At 38.1% G+C, this 27,864-nt stretch overlaps 8 protein-coding genes across 9 annotated transcripts; 4 read left to right on the plus strand and 4 right to left on the minus strand.

Annotated features, from left to right (window-relative positions):
• Positions 1-458: 458 nt before the first annotated feature.
• LOC108807816 (transcription factor GTE4) lies at positions 459-4,339 on the plus strand. 2 transcript variants are annotated; one of them, XM_057005478.1, is made up of 6 exons: positions 459-585; positions 693-3,094; positions 3,186-3,234; positions 3,328-3,438; positions 3,535-3,619; positions 3,901-4,339. In XM_057005478.1, exons 2-5 carry the CDS (start codon positions 998-1,000, stop codon positions 3,579-3,581), a joined length of 2,304 nt encoding a protein of 767 aa, XP_056861458.1. In that variant the 5' UTR covers positions 459-585; positions 693-997; the 3' UTR covers positions 3,582-3,619; positions 3,901-4,339. The 2 variants fall into 2 exon arrangements, with proteins under 2 accessions (XP_056861458.1, XP_018435562.1); XM_018580060.2 differs by having other exon boundaries at positions 511-3,094; positions 3,875-4,339.
• A 48-nt stretch (positions 4,340-4,387) lies between these two features.
• Positions 4,388-6,770, minus strand: LOC108807835 (phospholipase A1-IIalpha). The gene is made up of 6 exons (XM_057005481.1): positions 6,610-6,770; positions 6,431-6,514; positions 6,249-6,355; positions 5,720-6,044; positions 5,260-5,617; positions 4,388-5,174 (listed from the first exon to the last, which is right to left on the minus strand). The coding sequence occupies exons 4-6, from the start codon at positions 5,953-5,955 to the stop codon at positions 4,560-4,562; spliced, it is 1,209 nt and encodes a 402-aa protein (XP_056861461.1). The 5' UTR covers positions 5,956-6,044; positions 6,249-6,355; positions 6,431-6,514; positions 6,610-6,770; the 3' UTR covers positions 4,388-4,559.
• Positions 6,771-7,264: 494 nt separating this feature from the next.
• Positions 7,265-8,639, plus strand: LOC108807846 (ervatamin-B-like). Its single transcript, XM_018580091.2, has 2 exons — positions 7,265-7,750; positions 7,834-8,639. The coding sequence occupies exons 1-2, from the start codon at positions 7,303-7,305 to the stop codon at positions 8,421-8,423; spliced, it is 1,038 nt and encodes a 345-aa protein (XP_018435593.1). The 5' UTR covers positions 7,265-7,302; the 3' UTR covers positions 8,424-8,639.
• A 291-nt stretch (positions 8,640-8,930) lies between these two features.
• On the minus strand, positions 8,931-10,518 carry LOC108807854 (pentatricopeptide repeat-containing protein At1g06270). Its single transcript, XM_018580096.2, has one exon. The coding sequence runs from the start codon at positions 10,150-10,152 to the stop codon at positions 9,130-9,132; it is 1,023 nt and encodes a 340-aa protein (XP_018435598.1). The 5' UTR covers positions 10,153-10,518; the 3' UTR covers positions 8,931-9,129.
• A 684-nt stretch (positions 10,519-11,202) lies between these two features.
• On the plus strand, positions 11,203-15,370 carry LOC130509466 (acyl-coenzyme A oxidase 3, peroxisomal). Its single transcript, XM_057005491.1, has 12 exons — positions 11,203-11,980; positions 12,400-12,517; positions 12,599-12,706; positions 12,789-12,961; positions 13,055-13,229; positions 13,312-13,442; positions 13,516-13,651; positions 13,751-13,870; positions 13,955-14,101; positions 14,193-14,297; positions 14,384-14,485; positions 14,913-15,370. Exons 1-12 carry the CDS (start codon positions 11,505-11,507, stop codon positions 15,153-15,155), a joined length of 2,034 nt encoding a protein of 677 aa, XP_056861471.1. The 5' UTR covers positions 11,203-11,504; the 3' UTR covers positions 15,156-15,370.
• A 231-nt stretch (positions 15,371-15,601) lies between these two features.
• Positions 15,602-17,195, minus strand: LOC130497701 (delta-9 desaturase-like 4 protein). The gene is made up of 5 exons (XM_056990735.1): positions 16,847-17,195; positions 16,554-16,694; positions 16,320-16,460; positions 16,064-16,170; positions 15,602-15,982 (listed from the first exon to the last, which is right to left on the minus strand). The coding sequence occupies exons 1-5, from the start codon at positions 17,156-17,158 to the stop codon at positions 15,781-15,783; spliced, it is 903 nt and encodes a 300-aa protein (XP_056846715.1). The 5' UTR covers positions 17,159-17,195; the 3' UTR covers positions 15,602-15,780.
• A 1,286-nt stretch (positions 17,196-18,481) lies between these two features.
• LOC108813035 (putative acyl-coenzyme A oxidase 3.2, peroxisomal) lies at positions 18,482-22,268 on the plus strand. The gene is made up of 13 exons (XM_056989180.1): positions 18,482-18,958; positions 19,045-19,168; positions 19,244-19,345; positions 19,425-19,597; positions 19,681-19,780; positions 19,867-19,941; positions 20,020-20,150; positions 20,226-20,361; positions 20,443-20,562; positions 20,652-20,798; positions 20,889-20,993; positions 21,062-21,163; positions 21,924-22,268. The coding sequence occupies exons 1-13, from the start codon at positions 18,483-18,485 to the stop codon at positions 22,158-22,160; spliced, it is 2,028 nt and encodes a 675-aa protein (XP_056845160.1). The 5' UTR covers position 18,482; the 3' UTR covers positions 22,161-22,268.
• Positions 22,269-25,786: 3,518 nt separating this feature from the next.
• LOC130509467 (delta-9 desaturase-like 5 protein) lies at positions 25,787-27,752 on the minus strand. Its single transcript, XM_057005496.1, has 5 exons — positions 27,116-27,752; positions 26,800-26,940; positions 26,561-26,701; positions 26,353-26,459; positions 25,787-26,163 (listed from the first exon to the last, which is right to left on the minus strand). Exons 1-5 carry the CDS (start codon positions 27,425-27,427, stop codon positions 25,965-25,967), a joined length of 900 nt encoding a protein of 299 aa, XP_056861476.1. The 5' UTR covers positions 27,428-27,752; the 3' UTR covers positions 25,787-25,964.
• Positions 27,753-27,864: the final 112 nt, after the last annotated feature.

Below are 27,864 nucleotides of genomic sequence, written 5' to 3' on the forward strand. Positions count from 1 at the left end.
AACAATAGATTTCAAATTTTTTTACGAAATGTCAAGTTCAATAACAGTGGAAAACTTTTTTCCCATGCGATAGTCAAAAATGCTTGGCGATATCGAACTAATTTTAAATGATTTTTTAAAATTTATATTTGAGTAACTGTGAATTTTTCATTTCAATATAAATCAACTAAATTTCTTGTTGAATGCACCCCTATGATTTTACATTTCAAATGATTTTGAAATTATTATTTTTGGATGATTCACAGTACTATTTAAAACTGACGGCAAAAAATATCACAATTTGAATATCTATTTTATTCATAAATGAAAATGTTAATTGGAATATTAAGAACCTATTTTAAAGCATAATTTTAGAAGAAAAAATATCAAGAAGATATATAATCGTGTTCCCTCTTTTTTTTTAATAAGTTTATCTATTTATATATAGAGAGGGGCTTTAAAGATGGTTTTTGGTCAAACTGATTTGATATCGGCCCAACCCTAAAAAAGCTTCCGGGTCGGGTAAGAAAAAAATCAAATCTCAACGCTGGTTTGTTTGTTGTTCTTGTCTCTGCGGCGCCTTCTCTCTCTCTCCCAAAATCGCAAGTAAGCTTTCTCCGATTTACCTCTTTAAGCTCAATCAATTTTCCTCTCACATACCTTCTTCTTCTCCCTTCGTCTCTTCACTCACAAGCTCTCTCCTTCTCCCCAAGGTTTGTGTCGATCTCAGAGACTCGAATGACCTAATTGTCACCGTTGGGGGATTCTTATTTCACTCTGCAATCTACTCGTTGCGTCGAATTCATCTCTGCAACTCCAATTTCTCGGGACTTTTGCAGTCTCAAAGTCTGCAACTCCAATTTCTCTGAACCGATCGAACGAAAGGTTCCGTCTTGAAAATTAGGGTTTCTCAAGGTGGATGATATTGGTCCTTCTGATTCGTGAGGTGTCTGCTAGATTTTAAGCTAGAGAAGTGAAGAAAGGCGTCAAATTTAGGGTCTTTTTTTAAAGTACATGTATGGCTTCTGAGCCTGTTAACAGAGAAGAAACCGATGGAGGAAGAGAGAAGCAGAGCATTAGGGTTTATACGAGGAAGGGTAAAGGTCAGAGGAAACAGTCACCTTTCTTTGCCTTTGCCACCGATGAAAACGAGAAAGCAAACAATCATGCGAAGCCCCCTGAAACTCTACTAGCTCGAGAGTCTGCGGATCCTATAGCTGCTCTTGATGATACCAAGTCCCAGGCTGCTAAAGACTCAACGGAAGCACCTTCTGAAAACCCTGAAAAATTGATTGATAAGCCTCTAGTGGAAGCCTTTTCTCAAGCTGAACCTCATAATGATGATGATGATGATGATGTCAGTTTGGCCGCTACTGATAAGAGCGTTATTCAATCTGTACAAGTTCCTTTGGTTGAGGATGATGGGAACACTATTGTAGGCGAGAAGTCTGTGGAAGTACCCTCTCAAAGCCACAGAACTCAAGACGATGTCAATACAGTGGTTGTTGATGAGAACTCTATAAAGGAACCTCCTGAAAGCCGTGCACAAGGAGAAGATGTTACTACCGTGGTTGTTGACAAGAAGGCTATTGAAGCACCTTCTCAAACCCTATCCGTGGAAGATATCAACACTGTGGTTGTTGACAAGAATCTCATTGAAGTGTCTTCTGAACAGCATGTCCACGTGGTAGATAGATTAAAAGAAGCTCATCCTGGAAACCTTCCGGAAAGAGATGCCCCTGATGCTCAACAGCCAGTAGGGCTTACCTCTGATTCTGCCGGTGAAAGCATGCCAATGGAGGAGGACCTAGATGGACGCATAAAGATACATGTAGCCTCCAAATCTAAGCAACAGAAAGAGGAGATTAGGAAGAAGCTCGAAGATCAGCTTAACGTGGTCAGAGGTCTGGTAAAGAAGATAGAGGATAAAGAGGGCGAGATTGGTGCATATAACGACTCTCGTCCTTTGGCTAACACTGGTATTGCTAACGGAGGAGGAAGGATTCTCTCAGGTTTTGCGTCAGCTGGACTTCCTCGTGAGGTCATCAGAACACCAAGGCCTCAACTAAGTATATCATTGTTGGAGAATACTCAGGGATTCAATGAGCATTTGGAGAAAGAGAAAAGAACACCCAAGGCAAATCAGTTTTATAGAACTTCAGAGTTTTTACTTGGTGACAAGTTGCCACCCACGGAGATTAACAAGAAATCTAAATCAAGTGCAAAGAAGCACGGAGGGGAGGTCGGTTATCGTTTTGGTGCAGGCTCTAAAGTTTTCAAGAATTGCAGTGCTCTACTTGAAAGGCTGATGAAGCATAAGCATGGTTGGGTGTTCAATGCTCCTGTAGATGTGAAGGCTCTAGGTTTGCATGATTACTTTACCATTATCGAGCACCCTATGGATTTGGGAACTGTCAAGTCTGCATTAACAAGAAATGTGTACAAGTCACCAAGAGAATTTGCAGAGGATGTTAGACTTACTTTCCACAATGCCATGACTTACAATCCACCGGGACAAGATGTCCATATCATGGCGCAAGTGCTATTACAGATGTTTGAGGAGAGATGGGCTGTCATAGAGGCAGACTATAACCGTGAAACGAGATTTGTCACTAGTTATGAGATGAATCTTCCAGCTTCTACAATGAGGCCTAGACTGGGTCCTACGATGCCACCACCACCTATTAATGTGAGGAATACAATCGATAGAGCAGACTGGAGTAGTCATCATCCAAAACCAACAACAACGCCTGGCAGAACACCGACCAGTACAACACCTTCTGGAAGGACACCTGCTCTGAAGAAGCCAAAGGCAAACGAACCAAATAAAAGAGATATGACGTATGAAGAGAAGCAGAAGCTTAGTGGCCATTTGCAGAATTTGCCTCCAGACAAACTAGATGCGATTGTGCAAATCGTGAACAAGAGGAACACTGCTGTGAAGCTACGGGATGAAGAAATTGAAGTCGATATAGATAGTGTAGATCCGGAGACCCTGTGGGAGTTGGACAGATTTGTAATCAACTACAAAAAGGGTTTGAGCAAGAAAAAGAGAAAAGCTGAGCTAGCTAATCAAGCTAGAGCAGAGGCCGAGAGGAACGGCCAACAACAGATGGTAGTTTGTACATCGCCTGAGAATTCCACTTGTTTGTCCTTTTTAATTTAATTTTTATGCTCATCTTCATATATATTTTCCTTTATTGCAGGCTCCAGCACCAGTGGCACGTGAGTTTTCTAGGGAGGGTGGCAACACAGGTATTTTACAGAGCCAGCCATTTTGTGTACCACTTCCCTTTGTTTGGTGTGAACTATTTGGGATTATAGTTCTTTCTACTTTTTTCTTATCAGCTAAAAAAACACTCCCTACACCATTACCTTCTCAAGTGGAGAAGCAAAATAATGAGACAAGCAGATCAAGTAGTTCAAGCAGCTCTTCCAGTAGTTCCAGCTCTTCTAGTGGTACATGCTTTTCTCTGAATTATCTAACTAACGTATTACCTTTGGTGCTGTTGTGATTTTTGTGACTTAACAACCCCCTCTGTGTTTGGTCTGCAGATTCGGACAGCGATAGCTCTTCGTCATCTGGATCAGATCAGACTTAGAGACTGGACATTAAATTTGGTGTTGACAAAAATGCAAGGTCATCTAAAAATCCATCTCTATCATCCATCGTTAATAACAAGCTTTTGTTGACTGTTTGCTGAATAACACATGTGTTAATAGAATCTTTTTCAACGCCATATTCCTTGTCTCTGTTTTGACATGGTTCTAACATTTTTCGTATGTGATTGGTCTTGCTCACATCTGGTCCATATTGGGTGTAATTAGTTCATAATGTTTGGTTACTTATGAATTTATACCTGAAGGTTTCTGAACATATAACCAAATCTGACAGTTTAACTTTTACGAACGGCGAAACAGGGCGCTTAAGAAGATGGGAAGGTAGAGATTGAAGAAGAGCATTTGGGGGAGCTCAAGGATGATGTGACGTACAGGCTAGACTAGAGGCAGAAATTACAGAGCCTAGTAGTTGGGTTTTCGGGAAGAAAAGATTGTATTATAATGATATGACTTTTAGAGCAAAAAGAATCTATTCTTGATTTTTGTTTTCAGAATTGTTAGTATGGTGTGGCTGTCTCTACTTTTAGATATAACCGTAGGAGGGTTGGCCTGGGTAGGAGGGTTGGTCTGTTTCAGAACGTCTGTATATCTTTGCCTCTCTGGTCTTGAGTAGTTTAGTTTGGTTGACTAGTTCATGTTTGTTTTAGTTAGGGCTTTGAATCAGCAAAAATCACCACGCTACAACAGATTGTTGATGACTCATTTATAAGCTTGTGAGTATGTGACAATTTGTTTTCTCCTTGCTTCCAAACTATCTTTCTGATTCGATGTAATGTAAGAGTGCACACGTTAAAACTGGACATGTTAGTGAAAATTACCACAAGAAACAATATACACTATGCAGCATAACAATTTTCGTTTGTGATTTTGAAGTCATCAACTTTAAAATAAATGTTAGAACATTTTATAAGTTTTTGCAACTAAAAACTCGTATAGCCGCTTACTAGTTTGAGGGGTCATCACTCATCATCATGATCTTTCCTGTGGACATCCAGCTGCCATGTGCCATCATCCATTTGAATCATCCCTTTGTTTGCAAGACACCTCCAGGTACTGGGCACTAAGAACTCGTCTTTCAGAGCATCTAACCCTTTGTTGACCAATGAAATATCCCGACCAATCACCAGCTTAAACAGCCCGGCTTTGTCTTGCATCCCTGCCAAGCCGTGCAGGTATATCTCCAGGTTATGGTAGTTCCTGAAGTTTAGAGACCGTTTGAGGTAAGTCGAGTTCAATGTATTGATCTGGAGCTCCTGCCCTACTTCTGCATACATCAAGAGTGGATAATGTGGTGCGACATCCGGAACATTGACTACTCTTAGGATGTTAAGTTGTTTGAGCGAGTCGACGGTGTTTACGAAGTCTTGGTCCCCAATTCGAGGACACCCGTACGCAAAAACTGTGATGGGAACTTGTTTTCTCTCAAGACCTGCACTGATCATGTGTTTCTTGCCGTTGACAAGATCTGCTGCTGCTAGAGTTGACATCACTCCGCCCAAGCTATGGCCTGTGAAAGTGATGCTCACTTCTTCGTTCTTGTAAACTTCTAGCAGTCTCTTGAGCTCTCCTTGTACCTGAAACCAAGACACAAGACACAGTGCCATTAGGATAAAGGACGAGAAGTGGAAGAAGGGTTGCTGTGATGGGCTTATAGAAGACCTGTTCTCGTGCGCTAGTAGTGTCATAAGGCGACTTAGCATCAGAAGAGGTGTAGACATCGAGCCAGCCACTTCCAATACGAGGCACGACCTTTGGGTTGGTTACAGGGAACACTTTGACACCCGACTCAAGTGGAAAGTCGAAGTCGTTAGCCCATTCATATGGCTGAAGAGTTCCTCTCCAAGCTACAACGATGTCTCTTCTCCCTAACAGCGCCTTGCCCTCGTCTGTAGCGACGGCTACGTAACCGATCCAGTTAGTCTGCACGCGCGATGCTTCCTTTGACAAAGACTTGACGATGAAACAGATTGGTAGGTTTAAAGAAGCTGTTGCGTAGATGTACTTGGTCACATTGTACCTGAGTTAAAGGCGTTTCAACAATCAAATCAACCATCCTTGTGTTTGCGTTTCACATTGGTCTAAACAAAGATGAAAACGTTTAGGATTCTGTGGGAAGTACCTGAAAGGGTTGGCTTTAAGGTAGCCAGTTCGAGCAAAGATTTGGCTCTTGGAGTAATAACAATCACCGGCGTATAAGGACTTACGGTCCCAGTTAAAGGCGTCGTAACCAACCTGAGCCATCTCGCCGTAGTGAATGAGGTAGCGACGAAGATCTGAGTCAAGTGGATCAAGGAGGCCTTTCCATTTTTTTTGGCCACTTAGCACCTTCCACCTCCTGGCTATCCCTCCCAACATGCTTGCCTTTAGTTAGTTTTTTCCCCTGCTTTTTTTGGATGGTAACATTGCTCCTTTGTGTGAAAGGAGTTGGTCCTTAATGCATGGCCCTTCACATATATAGTGTGCCGATTTAATTTAAGTCTTTGTTAAGTGTACGTATGTTGCAGTTTAAAGGATAAAATCAAAAGAGTTAGGCAACTTTCAAAGTATAAAATTGATGATGATGACGGTTAGTCAACGTTTATATCATGTACTGTTAGTTACATAGACATTAAATTAATTAAAGGAAAATTATATCATATCTCTCTAACCTGATTCGGTTTAACCAAAACAGGGCCTAATGTCGTTTGCGTCTGTGCTCTCTACCATGCATCATTCTTGAAGATGTGTACTCTCATCAATGGTTTGGAACCTGAAACTGCATTTCTCAAGGTAAGTTGCGACAGACTCATCTGAAAAAAGGAAAAAAACAGAATTCACCATCAAATCTTACTGGTACGCAATAGTTTTCCAGAACCTAAGGAGGTATTCAAGAGGCACTGTTATGAACATGATTCCAACCACATATTCTCAGTATCTTCAACCACATGCAATCAAAGAAAACTAAGAGTGAAACTAACTAGGAATATATTGGTAAAGATTTACTAAAGTGCTACAACAAGTATCAAGTACCTGGACGCCGACGGTAACTTCTTCAACGTTAAATAACATGGCAGCCTCAAATCTCCGACTTGGGGGGTCAAAACATTTTCCATAGCATGTTTTCCCAAAGCTCAAGAAGTTGAACCCACTTGGGTCAAAATTTGTATTTTATCCAGAGAAATGACAAAAGAAGAGGCCATGAATTGTCAACCACATAGTGTACCAGTGCTCCAGGAGCGTCCTGCAAAATGTAAAGAAGAGAAAATTTCAGTTTCCATGGGAAAGTATATCCTCTAGAGAAACAGAACAGGCCTATACATGAATAACATAAACATACATCAGTCGAGCTTTTTAATATCAGATTTTTCTTGAAAAAACGAAGAAGATAATTCATGTGCTCTCACTTTTATTTTAGCTGAGCTACTAGATCTCTCATGATTCCAGAATAGAAAACGTATCCGTAAGATGAATGAAAAAAATTATAGGTTGTATCCAAAAAAAAAGACGATGCAACTTTGTACCGTAACTAGACCAAAAAAATTCTATGACAAACCCTTAGCCTACGTATCTCTGCATAATATCAGGGGTGTGAGAGAAGGAAACTTGATTCATTGGAACTGCAACAAAACGCTAAACCTGTGACAAAGAGAGCAGCCACGGGACTGAGGCTTATATACTAGAAACCAAACTCATTTTCAAAACTCCAACTTAAAACAGAGAAAGATGTTGAATGTACTAAGAAATGCTAACCTGACCCTTGTCGTTTTGATTTGCTTTGTGCTGATACCTTCAAGGCTGTGTTCCGCCAATTCTTCTGTGTACAACCCACACAACACCCTGATGAAGAAGCAGTTCGGAGAATGGCTTCAATACCACGGAAAATCATATGGAGAAAAGGATGAGTGGATGTTTAGGTTTGGGATATACCAGTCTAATCTCCAGTGGATTGACTATGTCAACTCCCTCCACTTGTCCTTTAACTTAGCGGAAAACAGATTTGCTGACATGACCAACTCTGAATTTAAGGCCAATTTTCTCGGGTTGAACACCTCTTCCTTGAGGTTAAACAGCGACTATGTGCGGGCTTGTGAACCATCAGGCAATGTGCCGGCCGCTGTGGACTGGAGGAAAGAAGGTGCTGTGACTCCTATTAGAGATCAAGGAAAATGCGGTATGAAATTATGCTCTTACAATTCCATTCTATTTGCAAACATTCATAACACAACTGTCAAGATCTGATTGCATTTTGTACAGGAGGCTGCTGGGCTTTCGCCACAGTTTCAGCTATTGAAGGAATCAACAAGATAAACACAGGGAATTTAGTAACTCTCTCCGAACAACAACTCATAGATTGTGATACCGGCAGTTACAACAAAGGATGCAGCGGTGGATTAATGGAAACAGCCTATGAATACCTTATAGCTAATGGTGGACTCGTCGCCTTGGACGACTACCCATACACAGCCACAGATGGTACCGGCTGCGACCAAGAAAAATCCAAAAATAAGATCGTTACAATTACAGGATACCAAAAGGTAGCACCGAACGAGGAGAGCCTACAAGTCGCTGCTGCTCAACAACCAGTGTCAGTTGGAATCGACGCTGATGGGTTTATCTTTCAGTTCTACTCTTCTGGTATTTTCACAGGTTACTGTGGGTCAAGTCTCAACCATGCAGTGACTGTTGTTGGATATGGAGAAGAAGACGGTCAAAAGTACTGGATCGTGAAGAATACATGGGGAACTGGTTGGGGTGAAGAAGGCTACATACGGATGGAACGTGGTTATCGTAAAGAGAGGGGTAAATGTGGTATTGCTATGCTGGCGAGCTATCCCTTGCAGTGAGTCCACGAACTCCAGAAGATTAAGAGAGCCTTTTCTTTTTCGTTAACAGAGAATTAACATGAAAATTGTCTCTATATGACAATCTGCAATAGCGCAGCTAAAATAATTACCAATGTGAAATGAAGTACTAGAGATAATTGAGAACCAGGGTGCTGTTTACAGGATTCCAAAGATAAGATGTGTCTAGTCTGGATATAATACCTGCTCAGTTAAGCACACGAGATTCGCTTGAACCATTGATACTCTCTCCTAGAAGCATCCTGTTTGAGAACCAGCTCCTTGTAACAATAAGCTTAGAATTGAGTTTAGTGATATTGAACAAAACATGGTCTCATGGACAAAATAAATCTCGAAACATAAAATAAAAGCTATAATCCTTACGAGGAAAACAAAGAGACGACATAAGTCCGCCAAACAACTTCATCATCAGTTTCCAATGATCTAAGTAAATATAATGATGCGATCACAATCTTTTCACACTGTTATACGCTCACTTGACACTACAGATACTCCACAACAGCTTTCAGGAGCTTGCAGATACATACAATATATGAGACAAACGGATCACTGCTATTAAACAAAATCTGTGTTACAAGAAACAACAAAATATTCCCAAGTTCTGTATGAGTTTTACTTTCAAACCAGTATCGTAACAATAGCTACTCTTACAAAATTTTAACACCAATCGGATGAGTACATGAAGTACCTAAGACTTCAGTTCCGCAAGCCTTTGTCTAACAGTACAAGCAAGCTTCCATTCACCAATGCTAATCAGACGCTCGACCACTTTTTGCCTAACCTTGATATACGGTATGAACCCTTTATCAGTCATTCTCATCACCATCTTCCCTGCCAAAACGTATTCCCTAACCTCCAAGCAACCCTCGACTAACACCTCATAAGTCTCAAACTCCACAGGGTAATCTCTGCTCTCTACAAACTCAATCATCTCAATGGCTTTCCAGATTTCCCTGTTGGCTCTCAAAGCTGCTGCCACCTTTGTCAGCATCCCTTTCCGTGGAGATATCCCAGCTTTGCTCACCATCTCCTTGACAATCTTCACCACATCGCTAGTCTTTCTAGCCAAACACATTGAGTTAATCACCGCACCGTAACTCTCCACATCAGGAATACAACCAGCTCCACCCATTTCCTCCACAACTTTAACCGCCTCATCCAACTTATCAACAGCACAGAGCGACGACACTAAGTAGTTGCACGTCCCAGTATCAGGACTATACCCAATCAGTTTCATCTCACCAAGAATATCTCCAACAGACTGAGACCCTCGCCTCCGTTCAAGCCAAGCATCAGACAGAAGAAGATAAGTCTGAGTATTAGGAAGACAGCCAGAACGAAGAGTACGCTGTAGGATCGCGAAAGACAAAGGAAGCGGATCCGAGCTCTGAAGGCAGTAAGTGAGGAGGCTAGAGTAGACAATCTTGGGCAGAGAACGAGGTCTCACGGGCACAAAGCTCTGGAGGATTTCGTCGATGACTCGGATTCTGTGATGGTGATGAAAAGCGGAGAGGAAAGAGAAGAGCTTTGAGTTCTGGTAAGGCTCTTTGAGAGAGACAACGAGATGAGGGATCTGGAGATACTCCTTTGTTTCGACGGCGCATTTGATAGCCTTCTCGACAGCTTCAAAGGAAGAGACTTGCCGGGAAAAGGGGATGCGGGAGAGAGTGTAAGCAAGAGGTTTCCGCAAATGAGTCAAGCGAAATGCCATTACGTAGCACCAGAGATCTGATTTGACAGTAAAGTCATCAACTTGACATCTTAAAAAATCAAAACCTGGAACATACAATCGTTCGAATTATGAGGCAGCTATAAGGATCGATATTTTCCTTCACAGGGGAATATCATCGAACAACTGGACGGCGAGATTTGGAGAAAGCCAAATGAGTAGACAATGACTTGAGGTTCCGAAATCTGATCAAACTGGCTGGTAAAATCACGATACTCTAAGCCGAACAACTGATAATCATCAATCCAATGCGTCGTTCACAGATTTGAGAACGATGAGGAAGGAATCTCCTCAAGGTAGAACACGCTTCTCTTGTGTTTTGGGGTTTTACGTGGTTTTAAAACTAACCGGACACATTCAATAGGTTGGTTTACTTTATACCGGAACTGCTCGGTTCAACCACTCATATGGTTTGACCTAAGGCTCTCGTCAACGCTTTTTTGTCTTAAAAATGTACTAACAAAGAAAATGATCTTTCTGTTTAACAAATTAGAAGGATCTTTTTGATGTATAGTATTTGATTTTTGATGGAGTATTAGTTATTATTATTATGTGAAACTATAATTTCGATAAAGTTGTTACTATTTTCGTTAGTTTGAATGAAAATGTGTGGACAGTCAGATTATGTATGTGATAAGAAGTAGGTCTGGCTGAAATAATTAGCGGACTTTGTGCAATGTGCTGACATAATATCTTTTTCTCTAGTTATATTTCATTAAATTTGAAATTCGGACCTTAATCTATATATGCAAATGCACCTTTACCAAATATGTTAAGCCGGCTCTGGTAAGAAGTACTTATTTATTTTTTTATTATTAGAAGAATAGTTGAACTTTAATATAAAGGCATAACATGTAGTATGGAATTGAACTTTGATATAAAACTAACTACATAATTGTGTTTATGAAACTAATCAATGACGTGCTTGATTAATAATGCTTGCGGCGGGACCAATAAAGTCTTTATTATATGAATTTATATAGACCGACCGGTATGGGAAATAACTAAAACCAAATGTCGGAATATCAGATGAGTTTTTTCTTGGTTTATTTTCGATCCACGACGATGGGCCGAATAAATAGCGCTGAGGAAAGATGATCCAACGGCTGAGACTGAATCAGAGGAATTTGCAAAGAGTCAAACCACCTTATCGCGCGATCACAATTCGTAGTTCCCAAGGAGACGGATTTGTGGGGTCCACAAAAAAATAGTTAACTTATCGTTAACAACTTCTTTCTTCTTCTTCTTCTTCCTTCAGACAAGACCGTGTCTTTAAAACTAAACAATCGAAATTGGTAAGTAATCACCTAATCACAACAAATCCTCCCTCATCAATGTCGGAAAATCGCGCGCTCCAGCGAGCACATATCCTCGCAAACCACATCCTCCGATCACCTCCTCCTCTTCCATCGAACCTCTCCCTCGCGCGCGAGGTATGTCTCCAGTACTCCCCTCCGGAGCTCAGCGAGAGCTTCGGCGGATTCGACGCCAAGGAGATGAGGAGACTCCTCGACGGGCACAACACGGAGGATCGGGACTGGCTCTACGGCCTGATGATGCAGAGCAATCTGTTCAACCGGAAAGAGAGAGGAGGGAAGCTGTTCGTGTCTCCCGATTACAATCAGACGATGGAGCAGCAGCGGGAGATCACCATGAGGCGGATCTGGTACTTGCTTGAGAAAGGGGTTTACAGAGGGTGGTTGACGGATTCGGGTCCCGAGGCTGAGCTCAGGAAGCTGGCTCTGCTCGAGGTCTGCGGGATCTATGATCATTCCCTCTCCATCAAGCTCGGTGTTCATTTCTTCTTGTGGTATATTTCAAGTTATATATTTTCAACGGCGGTAATTGCTATAGTTAATTATTGATTAGAAAGGCGTCTAGACCGATTTTTGTAACGTTTAATTGTTCAGAAATGTTAGTTCTGATTTGCCGTGTAGAACGATTTTTATAACATTGGTTTCAAGTTACATGTTTATACACATATATACCTAATTTCTAGTTTCAGTATAAAGAATTCTAAGAAAGAATCAATTGATTGAAGTATTATGGTTTTGCCTTTTAGTTCAAACCCATTCAAAAATTTCAACAACTTAATGTTTGCATTATTCATATGAACATTGATTTCGTTTGTGCGTTGGTTGATGATATATAGATTATTGAAAAGATAATCTTTTGATGAGATCTATATGTAAATTTTAATAAGTTTTTAATTTTTGTGTGATACTTAAGGGGTAATGCTGTGAAGTTCTTTGGAACAAAGCGTCACCACGAGAAGTGGCTGAAGAACACAGAAGACTATGTCGTCAAGGGCTGTTTTGCAATGACTGAGTTAGGCCATGGAAGCAATGTAAGGGATATACAAGTTGCAAACCATGTATATGTCTCTTGGTGATCTTCCAGGGGTATATTGATTTTTTTTTTTTTTCAGGTGAGGGGAATTGAAACAGTGACTACATATGACCCAAGAACTGGTGAGTTTGTGATAAACACTCCTTGTGAATCTGCTCAGAAGTATTGGATCGGTGGTGCAGCTAAAGTAAGTATATGTCATTTAGTTTCTCCATCTGGTTTATATATCATACATATACTGACTTTGTATTACTTTTTGGTTGTTTCAGCATGCAACACATACAATAGTCTTTTCACAGCTTGATATCAACGGAACCAACCAGGGAGTTCATGCCTTTATCGCGCAAATTAGGGATGAAGATGGCAACATCTGTCCTAACATCCGTATTGCCGACTGCGGACACAAAATTGGATTAAACGGTGTTGACAATGGCCGAATCTGGTACTCCACACACAACTCATTGTTCTGTAATTTATACCTTAATACTAAGGTTGTTGTTGTTTATTCATGGAAGATTGCACTATGAACACACAGGTTTGACAATCTTCGAATTCCAAGAGAGAATCTATTGAACTCAGTTGCTGATGTTTCGCCTGATGGAGAGTATGTTAGCGCAATTAAAGATCCTGATCAGAGATTTGGAGCATTCATGGCCCCTTTGACCTCTGGCCGAGTCACAATTGCATCCAGTGCAATTTACTCTGCAAAGGTACACACATCTCAGTAAATGAAATAAACTATTTCAGGAATAAATGTAACTGATTTAAGATTTTTTTTTTTAAATATGGCAGGTCGGATTAGCTATTGCTTTAAGGTACTCACTTTCGAGAAGAGCCTTCTCTGTTAAAGCTAATGGTCCTGAAGTGCTCCTTCTGGATTATCCAAGCCATCAAAGGAGACTGCTACCTCTCCTAGCAAAGACGTACGGATCTTTTATGAATTGTGACTATTTATAAATAACTTAGGGTAACCATACTGACTGTTTTCTATAACAGATATGCTATGAGTTTTGCTGCAAATGACTTGAAGATGATTTACGTGAAGAGGACACCTGAAACCAACAAAGCCATCCATGTTGTTTCAAGTGGACTCAAAGCTGTTCTCACCTGGCACAATATGCGAACCCTTCAGGTTAGAACCAAATATAACCAAACCCATATTTATGTGAGAAACCCTCCTATGTCTATTAGCCACACTATTTAAGGGATTTTTTTATTTGTATTTTCTAAGGAATGCCGTGAAGCTGTTGGAGGTCAAGGTGTGAAAACAGAAAATCTAGTTGGTCAATTGAAAGGTGAATTTGATGTGCAGACAACCTTTGAGGGTGACAATAATGTATTGATGCAGCAGGTATGCTAAGGGCACATAGTTGTGAAACATGTTCTCTTGTTTCGACTATACAATGTGACTTATTGATTCTTATGTGGAACTTAGGTGAGCAAAGCTCTGTTTGCTGAATATGTGTCTTGTAAGAAGAGAAACAAACCTTTCAAAGGATTGAGATTAGAGCACATGAACAGTGCTCGTCCTGTGTTGCCAACTCAGCTCTCATCTTCTACCCTCAGATGCAGCCAGTTTCAGGTTTATTTGCCTACTCATAGTGTTGTTTCTCACTTATTTAAGACAAATTCGACTTCTTAGCTAAACATCTCTCCTATTTTACCCTTGTCAGAAAAATGTGTTCTGCTTAAGAGAGCGAGATCTTCTAGAAAGATTCACTTCTGAAGTTGCGCAGCTTCAAGGAAGGGGAGAGAGCCGAGAGTCCTCTTTCCTCGTGGTAAGAGCATTTCTTCTCACATAACTTTCCCCTTCTCCAAAATTAGGCACTAGTTCGCTAATGGCGTTTTACATCCATGGTTGCAGAATCATGAACTTGCTGAAGACTTAGGTAAAGCTTTCACAGAGAAAGCAATACTGCAAACTGTTTTGGATGCTGAGGCCAAACTACCTACTGGCTCATTGAAGGTAAATGGTTTTTTTTTTCTTGAACCGTATTTAGTTGAATCTTGGTTGCTTTACTAGCTTGGGGTCACAGGCTGTACATATTCTGCTGGCCTAGAACACCTTAGAGCATCTTAGAGTTTATAGAGTAACTAATACTCTAACCCTACTCTATGTTGATGTTCCACTCTTTACTCCATAAATAGAGTAAAAATTGATTTACTCCATAAAATAGAGCAATGCATTTAATATTTTGTTCATTATTCTATTTTTAACTCTAAAATGAAGTAAGGTAAGAGGAAAACCAACTCTCTTAGTTTTCTAGATCATAGCTTTACTTCTCTAATCACAATAGTTCTGTTCTTTATGGAGCTGTTATGTTGACTACTCGTACTATCAGAGGAACTAAACTAAACTAAACTAACTAGCACCATGTGTTCTGATGATATAGGATGTGTTGGGTCTTGTAAGATCAATGTACGCTTTGATCAGCATTGAAGAAGATCCATCGTTCTTGAGATACGGCTACCTCTCGAGGGACAACGTTGGAGATGTGAGGAGAGAGGTTTCTAAGCTCTGCGGAGAGCTTAGACCACACGCGCTTGCACTTGTCACTTCATTCGGGATTCCTGACGCGTTCTTGGGTCCGATTGCATTCAACTGGGTCGAAGCCAACGCTTGGTCTTCAGTTTAGTTACTTCAAGTAAACTCTTCCAATAATAATCCACGTCTCTTATGTGTTCTTTAATATTTTTAGAAGCTCATGTTGTTGAATGCTCTTGGTAATAAAAGGGGTATGTGATATGTATATCCACGGTTTAATCTTTTGTCAAACCGGTCCACGTCATATCTTTTGTCAAACCGGTCCACGTCATGTATGGAATAAAGTTTTATTTAAAACTTAAAATCTATGCACTCTCCTTCATATATATAACACTGAATTTTTTGTACTTTTATTATCAATTATATTTTCTCAAAATGACTTGCTCTTTTAGATCGATGATCATTCATATATATATTGGAGAGCTTGGAGACTAGTAAGATGCAAATATTCATTGTAAACACACTATTAAACTAATGATTTAAGAACATTTGATCAAAGACATTCAAGTCTACTACAAGACAGGTGACGTAAAACATTCATTTATTTTGGAAAAGAGAAACAAATAACCATAATCTTGAACTTATATGAACTCTCTAGTCGTTGTTACTATAGAACTTATAGACTAGATCACTTTTTAAAATAAGTTTCTGACTACTGCCTCATGCGATAGTTCAAATCTTATAAGATTATGGTTAACTAAAATTAAAAAAAAACATCAACGAGCGAGAGCCAACAACTTCTGTTTCTGAGATTCCGAAGGCAACTTCACATCGGTGGCTAATCCAAGAACCTCAAATAGTCGAATGAGGTACCAAGTGATATCTATCTGCCACCATTCAAGTCCTTGCCTTGCCGATGACTGAAACGCATGGTGGTTGTTGTGCCAACTATCTCCCATCGTAACTAAGCTTAGCCACCTTCATTATATTCACAAGATACTCAAACAGTGCTTTGATTGTATACAAATATTTAAATATGGTTGCGAGGATATATATTACCAAACGTTATGAGATGTGTCGTTAGTCTTCCACGGCCTTGAACCCCAAGTATGGCCTACCGAGGCTACGAGCCATGTCACGTGGTACCCTAGTACACCCCCAACGCCCTGTCATCAAACAACATCAAGGTTCGTACCAACTTTTTATTATTGTATTCGTACCCAAAAAAAATAGTTATATGAAGATGTTTCATGCATACTCTACGTACGTTTCATATATATTATTCTGCAAAGAAAAAAATAAACAAAAAGATTACCCCTCCGCATGTAAGGTAAGGTAAACCACCGTAGAGATAGAGAACGGTCCAATACATTAAGACTTGGAGACCAATTGTCTTTCGTAGAAACCTATAGAACCATTGTTTCTTCAAGTCCATCACGTTGTTACGTCCACCACACTGTTACATTAGTTTGCATTGTTACAAACAATAACATAAACACTTCCAAAAAAAAACAATAACATGTCATAGTATGAAAAAAATACACGTTACCTTATCTTTTATATAAAGGGTGTCAAATATCCACATGATATGGCTGAACAAAAGTCCTTCCCTAGGGCTATGTGGGTCGCGGTCTGAATCACTGAATTGGTGGTGGAACCTATGTATGCTCACCCAATCCAATGGATCACCCTGGAAATATTAAATATTCTTTCTCTAATCATACTTCAAATAAAAACAAGAATTTGATATATACATATCATGATATTAGTTAGCTAGATTCACTTATCAATAAATCGGTTTTGGTTGACAGTAAAAATATAAACAATAAATAGGGTTTTGACCTGAAGAGCGAAAACAGCAGCGTAAGCAAAAGGATATTCTAGCCATTTTGGGAGTTTAAAGCTCCCATGAGATAAGTTCCTATGGTACGAGAATGTGATGAGCAGGTTAGTCACTGCGGCAAGAATAAGACCGAACCGTAATGCTTCCCATTTGTAGTTAAATGGCGCCAGGAGACACCAAAAGTGCACAGTCGCGACGGTTGCAGCTCTTGCTATATCAGCCGTCGTCCAATATCTCTGAAAGTAGGCTCTTTTTTCCTTACGCACCATAAAGTTTTCGCTAGAGCCATCTTCTCTAGTGGGATTACACATGACAAAGACAAACCCTAGAGGAGTTGCACTTGTTTTAGTTGTAACTTATGAGTTGTGTATGACATAAGTTTGAGAAGATATATGGGGGTATATATGGACTAATGTTGTTAAATGGAATTCACGACTCTTCTTAAATGCTCTCTAACTACATTTTTAAATTTGTATCTTTTACTATCATAGTAGCATCTAGCATCAGCCATCACACATGTTTTCACTCATTCCAACACCTAAACAAGGTTTTTTATAGCCTATACCTTTATAATTTATCATTATTAAAGAGATCAAGATAAATAATTGGTCCGTACTTGAGTAAATTACGGCATCTCTACTTACCAGCCAACTCTTAAATTAGATTGTCTCCAAATGAGGAATTAACTAGTAAAGCCCTAACGGCCGAAAGCCATTTCTTAGACCAATTTTCTTTATATATTTGGATCATTTAAATACGCAGCGTAGCAAGACCCTACTTAAAATCTGGTTAGTTAGTCCAAACATTAATACATACACAATTAAGATTACGACGTCATTGTGATGCCTATCTATTTCATGCAGTCTGTAGTAAGCACTTGTGATTGCTTGGTATCTATTGAATACATAAACAAAGCTAGCATTTTTTTCAAAGACTTTTAACAAAGACACAATGAGGTTACAGTAACGATATCAATACACTTATAGCAATCTATTTTCAAGAATAACAATCGCAGAGTTAATGGAGGAAATACAAACCCATGTCAGCAGATCAATCTGATTAGCACCGGAAAAATGTGGTTGAACGCTAAGCATATTTGATGATATATATTCTAAATCAAACTGAACGTAATTTAATCTCTCTTGACTAACAGTATCCCAAATCTGAGTTTGACAAATTCATGGGATAAGACCCATTAATTCTGCATCTTCATTACTCTTGGTTCAGATTGTATTCTCTTGTATTGACTTTATTGGGCTAATACCCATAACTTCTGCCTAATTTTCTTTGACCAATTCTCTTTTATTTTCTTACGCTGGTGTATGCTCTTGGTAATAAAATTTAAGGAGTATGTAATACTACTAAGTAATATGTATCTCCCAAGAAACCAAGCAATGGTCATGTTAAAATGGGACATGATCCTATTTAATCGCGTAATTAGAGTAGAATAAATACAGTATCTCAGCAGATGGTTCGGGAAAGGGATCAAAACAAGAGATGAGTTTTCTTGTGACCCACGAAAGGAATCTTTACTTAGAAGCCAACACTCAGTAATATATTTCAACTAACTCTCTCACTCCCTCATCCTCGGGAACGTAGTGGAAGTGAGACCTGATCTCGTCGGAACCCCTAGAAATGTCGGAAAATCGCGCACTCCGGCGAGCACATGTTTTAGCTAATCACATACTCATGTCACGTTCTCCGTCGTCTAAAATCTCCCTCACGCGCGAGGTTTGCTTGCAGTACACTCCACCGGAGGTCAACGAGAGCTATGGCTTCCAAGTCAAGGAGATGAGAAAACTCCTCGACGGACACAACTTGGAAGACCGAGATTGGCTTTATGGGATCATCATACAGAGCGATCTGTTCAACAGGAAGGAAAGAGGAGGAGGAGGCAAGGTGTTCGTGTCGCCTGATTACAATGACACGATGGAGCAGCAGCGTGAGATCAGCATGAAGCGGATCTTGTACTTGCTGGAGAAAGGTGTCTTTCAAGGATGGCTAACGGAGACAGGTCCAGAAGCTGAGCTCAAGAAGTTTGCTCTGTACGAGGTCTGCGGGATGTATGATTACTCCCTCAACGCCAAACTCGGTGTTCACTTCTTGTTGTGGTATGTTAAAACAAAACATATATAGTTAACATTTATATTCGTTCTTGATTTTTCTAAATATTCCTATTCTATATTGTCCTAATCAGGGGTAATGCTATTAAGTTCTTTGGGACAAAGCGACACCATGACAAGTGGTTGAAAGACACTGAAGATTATCTTGTCAAGGGCTGCTTTGCAATGACAGAGTTAGGCCATGGAAGTAATGTAAGAGTTCTAGTGTCATTTTTGCACATGTGACAACTATCTGACTTGATGATCTTTTGATTTAATGTTTTTCAGGTGAAGGGAATTGAAACAGTGGCTACTTATGACCCAAGAACTGAGGAGTTTGTAATAAACACTCCTTGTGAATCTGCTCAAAAGTATTGGATCGGTGAGGCAGCTATAGTAAGTGCTTTAACTCTTCTTTTTCCATTGATTTTGACATATACTGAGTTGTGTATTATGATGCATTTTGGTTGTGTAGCATGCAAGCCATGCAATTGTGATTTCACAGCTTGAAATAAAAGGAACCAACCAGGGGATTCATGTCTTTATAGCCCAAATCAGAGATCAAGATGGCAACATATGTCCCAACATCCGCATTGCTGACTGTGGCCACAAGATTGGTTTAAACGGTGTTGACAATGGTCGGATATGGTAAGCACTACACACAGCTCAGTGTTATTCAACTGTATATATCTTATTTTAATCCTTCATTGAAGATTGAAATGTGATTGTAGGTTTGACAATCTTCGAATCCCAAGAGAGAATCTATTGAACTCTGTTGCTGATGTTTCGTCTGATGGACAGTATGTTAGCGCTATTGAAAATCCTGATCAGGTAGCTGCTAAAACCATGGTTAGGATAAATATTACTAATACTGTTTCGTGGAGTTGCAGTGGCAATGTTTTCAAATTTTATTTCAGAGATTTGGAGCATTCTTGGCCCCTTTGACCTCTGGTCGTGTCACCATTGCTTCATGTGCAATTTACTCTGCAAAGGTACATGTTTCAGCAGTCTTTGTCTTCTGTGAGAATCAACTTGACTATACTTAATTACTAAGATTCTTACTATGGCAGGTAGGATTAGCTGTTGCTATAAGGTACTCACTATCGAGAAGAGCCTTCTCTGCTGTAGCCAATGGTCCTGAAGTGCTCCTTCTTGATTATCCGAGCCATCAAAGACGACTTTTACCACTCCTTGCAAAGACGTAAGGATCTTTATGACTACTATGTTATCCCCTCTTGGAAGAGTATTATATCTAACTGAATCTTATGTACCGTAGATATGCTATGAACTTTGCTGCAAATGACATGAAGATGATGTACGTGAAGAGGACACCTGAGACCAACAAAGAGATTCATGTTGTCTCAATGGGACTCAAAGCTGTTCTCACCTGGCACAATATGCGAACGCTTCAGGTGTTTAACTAAAAATTTTTGTGAGAAAGCTCCTATGGGGGATACTGATGTTATATTTCTTTTGCTTGGTTCTTTTTCAAGGAATGTCGTGAAGCTTGTGGAGGGCAAGGTTTGAAAACAGAGAATCGAGTTGGTCATTTAAAAGGAGACTATGATGTGCAGACTACATTTGAAGGTGACAATAATGTTCTGATGCAGCAGGTAGGCTAAGGAACATGACCGATGCTGCATTTTTTTTTTGTTTCGACTATACAATGTGACTTATATATTGTTTCTTATGTGGAACTTAGGTGAGCAAGGCCCTTTTTGCTGAGTATGTATCATGTAAGAAGAGGAATAAACCATTCAAAGGATTAGGATTAGTGCACATGAACAGTCCTCTTCCTGTAATGCCTACTCAACTCACATCTTCAATCCTCAGATGCAGCCAGTTCCAGGTCATAATAACTCATATTCCTCTAATCATTTTATCAAGAGGAATTCAACTTTTTTTTTATCAAACATCACTTGTATTTTGTCCCTAGCAGAAAAATATATTCTCCGTAAGAGAGAGAGATCTTCTAGAACGATATACTTCTGAAGTTGAAGAGCTTCAAGGGAGAGGACAAAGCAGAGAGTTCTCCTTCCTTTTGGTTAGCATTTCTGGTCACGTAACCTTTGGTTGAGTTTGTCATATACTAATGGTTCTCTATGCTTTCAGAGTCATCAACTTTCTGAAGATCTAAGTAAAGCTTTCGCAGAAAAAGCAATCCTACAAGCCGTTTTGAATGCTGAAGCCAAACTGCCTGCCGGCTCCATTAAGGTAAGCATGGTCATTAATATTAGCCAAAGCAACATAGCCGGATCAAACATTTGCCTTGCTCTAATTATTTAAAATATCTATTATAGATAGATGGAATGACCACTAAATTATTTAAAAGAAATTTATGCAAAAGCTCAGAACAGAGTAAGGACAGAGTAAGGAAGATGCAAGGGGAGTAGGCTTTATCCCCTCCTCGCTGATAGCCGAAGGATTAGCTCTGAGAGAGGCCATCGACACCTGTAGGGCCATGGGGCTGAAAGAAGTGCGTTTTGAATCGGATTCGGCGCAGTTGATTAAAGCGATCAATGGAAAAAGGCCGTCACTGGATCTCTATGGCATAGTGGAGGATATCTTATCAATGGCGAAAGACTTTGAGATCGCTGTGTTTATTTGGATTTCCCGTTTAAAAAACGCTGAGGCGGATGTATTAGCGAAGAACGCTTTAAATGTGTTTGAACAAGAGGTGGTTGGTGAGTTTATTCCCCCACCGGTTTAATTAAATGAATGGAAGAAGTTATTTCGTGACAAAAAAAAAAAAAAAAAAAATTTATGAAAAATTAATTTATAAATATTTATAGGCTGAAGCATAGTTTTCACTGCTCAAAACATAATGTATTATTAGACAATGTGAGAGAAAACAACTGTTTCACTGCTCTAAGCACAATAGTTCTTTTAGTCATGACATTTATTTGTATAGGGTACGTGAAGACTAAGAGAGGAACCAAACGAAATTGACTAGCTCCATGTATTTTGATGATAGGATGCGGTGGGTCTTGTAAGATCAATGTACGCATTGATCTGCATGGAAGAAGATCCGTCGTTCTTGAGATATGGTTACCTCTCAAGGGACAATGATGGAGATGTGAGAAGAGAAGTTTCTAAGCTCTGCAGAGAGCTTAGACCTCACGCGCTTGCACTCGTGACTTCATTCGGGATTCCAGACGCGTTCTTGGGACCTATTGCATTCAACTGGATCGAAGCCAACGCTTGGTCTTGAATGTTATGTCGTACTATAAATAAATCTCTTCCATGATTTCAAAGCATATAGTTGAAGCTGTCGTATTGTTGTAATACTACTGTCAAAATTTATCAGATGATTATTATTCTCAGCTTTTGACAGTTTTGGGATATAATAATAACTGACCAACCATTATTTTTTCAAGTAATTTGTTATTGAGGTTTATATTTGTACGATGTACGTACATAGTAAAAAACAAATGATACTTTTTTTCTTGATTTAAAGAAAAGAGTTGTCATTTTCAAAAAAAAAACAAGAAAATAAAAGAGTTGGTCTATGTAGAGATGCAGGAATAAGGTACAAAAAGCCAACAATGACATACATTACACAGAGGTATATATTAATTCACTGTCAACTTCTTCTGGAACCTATTTTTATAAAAAAAACGTATTGAATTTGAGGTTGATTGATAATTTATGACAAAGTACCCTCAATTAATTTTCTTCAAAACCATTAAAATTTTTCTGTTAGGTTTATTTTCTTTTTGTTAAGATAAAGTGATTTTTAACCTCTATCAGAAATTCAAACAATGTAAATAGTTTTTTCCAGAAAGAAATAACTTAGATGGAGGAGTAGCTACTAGACATTTTTTTACCACTACACCAACATCTCGTTGGTCTCTGAAACTTATAAGATGAGTACATACTGTATATCCATCTAGTTTTTTAAACCAAAAACTTACACATCAGACAATCTGTGTATTGTATTTGTTTGAGAGTTATATGAGTCGCATTCATCTTGAGTGAGCAGCTTATAGAGTTAATGCTGTTTTTTTTTTGAAAAAGCAGTTAATGCTGTTGGGTCTTGGACCACAATGTTAAATGCATTGCTTACTCTTTTTAACTACCCTTTCTATGGTGTTCAAAAAAAAAAAACAACCCTTGCTATATCTATATCTCTCTTTTTTTTTCTTCTTCCATTTCCATCTTCAGTATCCTGGCATGGCACCACATGTTTTCACAGATCCTAATAGCATTCAAATTATTTTGACACCCTCTTCTTCGATGCACCATATATCATGTTGTTGAGACTAATGAGACTCTGTGTATATTGAGTATTAGTATTAATTCATCTCGACGGACTCTACCTACCAGCTAACAGTAAATGGGTCGTCTACAAATGAGGATTTAACTTTGAAAAACCCAATGGCCAACGCCATTTCTTATATATAGATAATGTATCATATAAATACGTACTGACAATGGCTTATATAAACTAATCGATCCTGAACTTAATATCTACGCATATGAAATCATTATAGAAACGCATTAATTATGATGTTATCCGTCACATGTAGTGCCTTTTGGATAAATTTCTACATCAGCCCAGCATACACTAACCATTTGTTACAGTGTATATTGGATAGTATCAATATATAGTCATTTTTATTTCTCTGAACAGAGAAATGTGTACTGTGTGATTATTAATCTGATATTTTGGGTGCAAATACTCTATAAATAATCGGGTTGATTGATAATTTAAATCACATACGTCTAAAGACCCCCAAAACGATATCTCGATGATAGGGAAACAGAAGGACGCACGTGAGTGAGTCCGTAAGGCAAATCACGCATTTTAGGAACTTGATAAATACTACTAATAATACATGTCTCTGTATATAAAACTGAATTTTGTGTACTTGTGTTTTGATTATGTATTTAAAACCACTTGCTCTTAGATTTAAGATGCAAATCTATTCTATTAATTTTCCTGTATGACCAACTGATATTAGTGTGATCCAATACATTTTTAGTAATACAAACTACTTTATTTCCTTAATTATCAAGACCCACTTCTATAAGAATCGTTAGAGATAGCGGCAGTTATGCTTTTTAAGAAAATCACTACACATATTAATCATGTTTGATTCAACAATGTGCCATTTTACCTGAATTATCGGACGTAGACTTACCTAAATTATCAGACCCATAAAAGAATTTATGATTATATATAATTTAAACATACAAAATATATCCACATACCTGAATTATCAAAACAACTAAAGAATTTAATGATTATATATTTTATATACAGAAAATATATCCAATTTTTGGAAGGACGGATCAGAATCTAATCTATTTTTTTTATATCAAACGGCTATTCTATTACTCAAATTAGAGGAAACCTGGGTAACTATACGAGAATAGAGCAATTCATTCTATTAAAATAACATCATAACATCATAAGAAAAATATTATACAAAGATAAACATAAATAGAACTAAAAATACAAATATAAAAAAAAAATTGGTTTTCGGTGTAGATTGGATTTGATATTGGGTTTTGGATATCACACTTTAAGAACCATTCAAGTATATATGTCATGTCTAATAAAATATGAGACTTTGATTTTCGAGTCGATTCTGAATCACTATTTTTGGTGACGAATATTATTGACTAATAATGTTAGGTAACTAATAAAAAAATATAATATGTTGCAAACTTCAAGAATAAAGTTTAAAATAATTTTTAAATGCATACGGTACAAGTGTATAATTACGTAATTTGACATATTTAATATAGTTACCAAAAATTAAATTAAACTAAATTAATATTAAACACAAATATGATTACAAAAAAATAAAAATATAGAAATTAAATTTCTAAGAAAATTAAAACAAAAATACACCTGCTTTTTGAAAGAGCAGGTCAAAATCTAAATGTAGCCTAACTATTTTAATAGAATAAATTAAAATATCTTATTAGTCATTTAAGAAAAATATTATACAAAGAAAAACAAATATATGACTAAAAATTAGGGGTGGGCGTTTGGGTATCCATTTAAAGATTTCAGGTCTATTCGGGTTCGGTTCGGGTCTATTCGGGTTTCCGATTTTTGGGTTCAAAGATTTCATCCTCATTCGGGTATTTCTAAATTTCGGTTCGGATCTTTGGGGGTTCGATTCGAGTTCGGATAACCCATTTAAATTATTTTAAAAACTTTAAAATTCATTATATGCTTCAAATTTCTCAAAATCTATAAACAAAACAATATAATGCATTTAGATTTAAATAGTATATGTCAAAATACCTAAACATAACATATAAATTGGTTCGATTTGAATATTTGGGTAAAGAAACAATAGATATGTTAATATTTTTGATGTTTTGAGAATACTTTAGCTATTTTAAACATTTACTTTTGACTAATTGTATATATTTCAAGTATTTTGGACAACTTAAAAGTATCTTATATATTTTAGATGTTTTTAGTATACATTAAATCCAAAATTGATTAATATATTTAGGTATATAAATCTATTTAGGATACATTCGGGTATCCGAAATACTTCGGTTCGGATCGGGTTTGGTTTTGGTTCTCTAAATACCAAAATTTTGAACTTATTAAGATATTTAATTAATTTCGGTTTGGGTTCGGTACTACTTTTTGGATCGGGTTCGGTTCTTTGGGTTCAGATTTTTTGTCTAACCCTACTAAAAATCATAAATATAGAAATTTTTTTTTTTTAAATGTAAAACAAAAAATATACCCGCCCTTTTAAGGCCGGGTCAAAATCTAGTATTTATTTAAAACAAACATTAAACTAATGATTCAATTAGAATATACTTGATCAAGCAAAACTAAGTCTACTATAAGACAGAATACGTAAAACATGCATTTATATTGGAATACATTGAAATGATTTTGGAAAAGATAACAAATAACCATAGTTGCAAACTTATGTAAGTCGTTTTTACTATAGAACTTATAACATAGATTGGTTTATACATAAACTTCTCATTAGTGCATCATGCGAATAATACAAAGTTTTTAAATAAAACATCAACGAACGAGAGCCAGTTTCTGTTTTTGAAATTCCGAAGGCAATTTCACATCGGTGGCTAATCCGAGAACCTCAAATAGTCGAATGAGGTACCAAGTGATATCTATCTGCCACCACTCCAACCCTTGCCTCGCCGATGGCTCAAACGCATGGTGGTTGTTGTGCCAACTCTCTCCCATCGTAAATATGCTTAGCCACCTTCATCAAGATACCCAAACAGTGTTTTAATAGTAAACAAGATGTCATAATATTATTCACGTAATTAAAAAAAAAAATACTTGTTTGATCTTTTTAAGATCAATTTCTGGAAGTTATCCGATTTGATGTTCCTATAACGAGAATTTAAATAGTTGAATTAATATATAGAATTCTTATATTATATATTACCACACGTTACGAGATGTGTCTTTAGTCTTCCATGACCTCGAACCCCAAATATGGCATGCCGAGTTAACGAGCCATGTCACGTGGTACCCTAGCACACCTCCAACGCCCTGTCATCAAATATCACCAGTTTCGTAACTAATTGTTATATCAAGAACAAATAGGTATACAAAGACGTTTCATACATAAGTTAAAGAAAAAGATTACGTACCCCGCCGCATGTAAGGTAAGGCAAACCACCGTAGAGATAGAGGACGGTCCAAAACATTAAGACGTGGAAGCCAATTGTCATTCGTAGAAACCTATAGAACCATTGCTGCTTCAAGTCCATCACGTTGTTACGTCCACCACACTGTTACATTAGTTTGCATTGTTACAAAAAAGCATCATAATTAAGTCATATACAGTACTATGAGCATGAAGAAGATATGAGATATACGTATACGTTACCTTATATTTTATATAATGGGTGTCAAATATCCACATGACATGGCTGAACAAAAATCCTTCCTTAGGGCTATGTGGGTCACGGTCCGAATCAGTGAACTGGTGATGGAACCTATGTATGCTCACCCAATCCAATGGATCACCCTGGAAATATTCAAAAACAAATTTCTCTAATCATACCTCAAAAAAAACAATTAACATATATTATGATACTCATTAGTTAGATTCACTAATCAATAAACCGAGTTGATGCAAAAAAAAATCCATAAACCGAGTTTGGTTGACAAAAGAATATATAAATATTTAACCAGGGTTTGACCTGAAGAGCGAAAACAGCAGCGTAAGCGATAGGATACTCAAGCCATTTTGGGAGCTTAAAGCTCCGATGAGCCAAGTTCCTATGATACGAGAATGTGATGAGCAGGTTAGTCACTGCGACGAGAATTAGACCGAACCGTAATGCTTCCCACTTGTAGTTAAATGGCGCCAGGAGACACAAAAAGTGCACCGTCACGACGGTTACCGCTCTTGCTACATCAGCCCACGACCAATATCTCTGAAAATATGGTCTTTTTTCCTTAGGCACCATGTCGCTTTGGCTAGAGCCATCGTCTCTGGTGGGATTACACATGTCTGAACCTTGAGGAGTTGCACTTGTTTTACTTGTAACTTATGAAGTTGTATGAACATAAGACTGAGCAGATATGGGTATATATGGGCTAATATCGTTGTGTCACGGTCCACACCTTGTTAATTGGAATTTACGACTCTTCTTAAATGCTCTCTATCTACCTCCTTCGATTTCTTCTTCGATATAATGGCAGCAGCACATGTTTCACCCATCCCAACAATAAATTAAAGGTTTTTCACAGCCTATACTTTTTTAAATACTGTACCATTACGAAAGAAAGAAAGATCTATAATTGGTACGTAGTTGAGTAATAACGGCACCTCTACTTAGGTAACAGTACACTTGCTGTCTTGTCTCCAAATAAGGATATAACTAAGAGCAACTCCAATGGTGTTATCTACCATTGGAGTTCTTAGGTATATAATATTTTTTTTTAC

This window comes from Raphanus sativus, chromosome 1 (assembly GCF_000801105.2).
Source record: "Raphanus sativus cultivar WK10039 chromosome 1, ASM80110v3, whole genome shotgun sequence".
Lineage (NCBI taxonomy): Eukaryota > Viridiplantae > Streptophyta > Magnoliopsida > Brassicales > Brassicaceae > Raphanus > Raphanus sativus.

What these genes read in the sequence shown, in the direction of transcription:
- LOC108807846 (XM_018580091.2), top strand. Translation starts at nt 7,303, where the DNA reads ATGTTGAATGTACTAAGAAATGCTAACCTGACCCTTGTCGTTTTGATT. An exon ending in TAGAGATCAAGGAAAATGCG is followed by an intron (nt 7,751 to 7,833) that starts GTATGAAATTAT and finishes CATTTTGTACAG; the next exon opens with GAGGCTGCTGGGCTTTCGCC.
- LOC108807854 (XM_018580096.2), bottom strand. Translation starts at nt 10,152, where the DNA reads ATGGCATTTCGCTTGACTCATTTGCGGAAACCTCTTGCTTACACTCTC.
- LOC130497701 (XM_056990735.1), bottom strand. Translation starts at nt 17,158, where the DNA reads ATGTGTAATCCCACTAGAGAAGATGGCTCTAGCGAAAACTTTATGGTG. An exon ending in CTGCTGTTTTCGCTCTTCAG is followed by an intron (nt 16,695 to 16,846) that starts GTCAAAACCCTA and finishes TAATATTTCCAG; the next exon opens with GGTGATCCATTGGATTGGGT. An exon ending in CTTACCTTACATGCGGAGGG is followed by an intron (nt 16,171 to 16,319) that starts GTAATCTTTTTG and finishes GTTTGATGACAG; the next exon opens with GGCGTTGGGGGTGTACTAGG.
- LOC108807835 (XM_057005481.1), bottom strand. Translation starts at nt 5,955, where the DNA reads ATGTTGGGAGGGATAGCCAGGAGGTGGAAGGTGCTAAGTGGCCAAAAA. An exon ending in CTTAAAGCCAACCCTTTCAG is followed by an intron (nt 5,618 to 5,719) that starts GTACTTCCCACA and finishes CCTTTAACTCAG; the next exon opens with GTACAATGTGACCAAGTACA. An exon ending in CTACTAGCGCACGAGAACAG is followed by an intron (nt 5,175 to 5,259) that starts GTCTTCTATAAG and finishes TCTTGGTTTCAG; the next exon opens with GTACAAGGAGAGCTCAAGAG.
- LOC108807816 (XM_057005478.1), top strand. Translation starts at nt 998, where the DNA reads ATGGCTTCTGAGCCTGTTAACAGAGAAGAAACCGATGGAGGAAGAGAG. An exon ending in TAGGGAGGGTGGCAACACAG is followed by an intron (nt 3,235 to 3,327) that starts GTATTTTACAGA and finishes TTTTCTTATCAG; the next exon opens with CTAAAAAAACACTCCCTACA. An exon ending in TAGTTCCAGCTCTTCTAGTG is followed by an intron (nt 3,439 to 3,534) that starts GTACATGCTTTT and finishes TTTGGTCTGCAG; the next exon opens with ATTCGGACAGCGATAGCTCT.
- LOC130509467 (XM_057005496.1), bottom strand. Translation starts at nt 27,427, where the DNA reads ATGTGTAATCCCACCAGAGACGATGGCTCTAGCCAAAGCGACATGGTG. An exon ending in CTGCTGTTTTCGCTCTTCAG is followed by an intron (nt 26,941 to 27,115) that starts GTCAAACCCTGG and finishes GAATATTTCCAG; the next exon opens with GGTGATCCATTGGATTGGGT. An exon ending in GACACATCTCGTAACGTGTG is followed by an intron (nt 26,164 to 26,352) that starts GTAATATATAAT and finishes ATCTTGATGAAG; the next exon opens with GTGGCTAAGCATATTTACGA.
- LOC130509466 (XM_057005491.1), top strand. Translation starts at nt 11,505, where the DNA reads ATGTCGGAAAATCGCGCGCTCCAGCGAGCACATATCCTCGCAAACCAC. An exon ending in GGATCGGTGGTGCAGCTAAA is followed by an intron (nt 12,707 to 12,788) that starts GTAAGTATATGT and finishes TGGTTGTTTCAG; the next exon opens with CATGCAACACATACAATAGT. An exon ending in TACCTACTGGCTCATTGAAG is followed by an intron (nt 14,486 to 14,912) that starts GTAAATGGTTTT and finishes CTGATGATATAG; the next exon opens with GATGTGTTGGGTCTTGTAAG.
- LOC108813035 (XM_056989180.1), top strand. Translation starts at nt 18,483, where the DNA reads ATGTCGGAAAATCGCGCACTCCGGCGAGCACATGTTTTAGCTAATCAC. An exon ending in GCCATGGAAGTAATGTAAGA is followed by an intron (nt 19,169 to 19,243) that starts GTTCTAGTGTCA and finishes TTTCAGGTGAAG; the next exon opens with GGAATTGAAACAGTGGCTAC. An exon ending in ATAATGTTCTGATGCAGCAG is followed by an intron (nt 20,563 to 20,651) that starts GTAGGCTAAGGA and finishes TGTGGAACTTAG; the next exon opens with GTGAGCAAGGCCCTTTTTGC.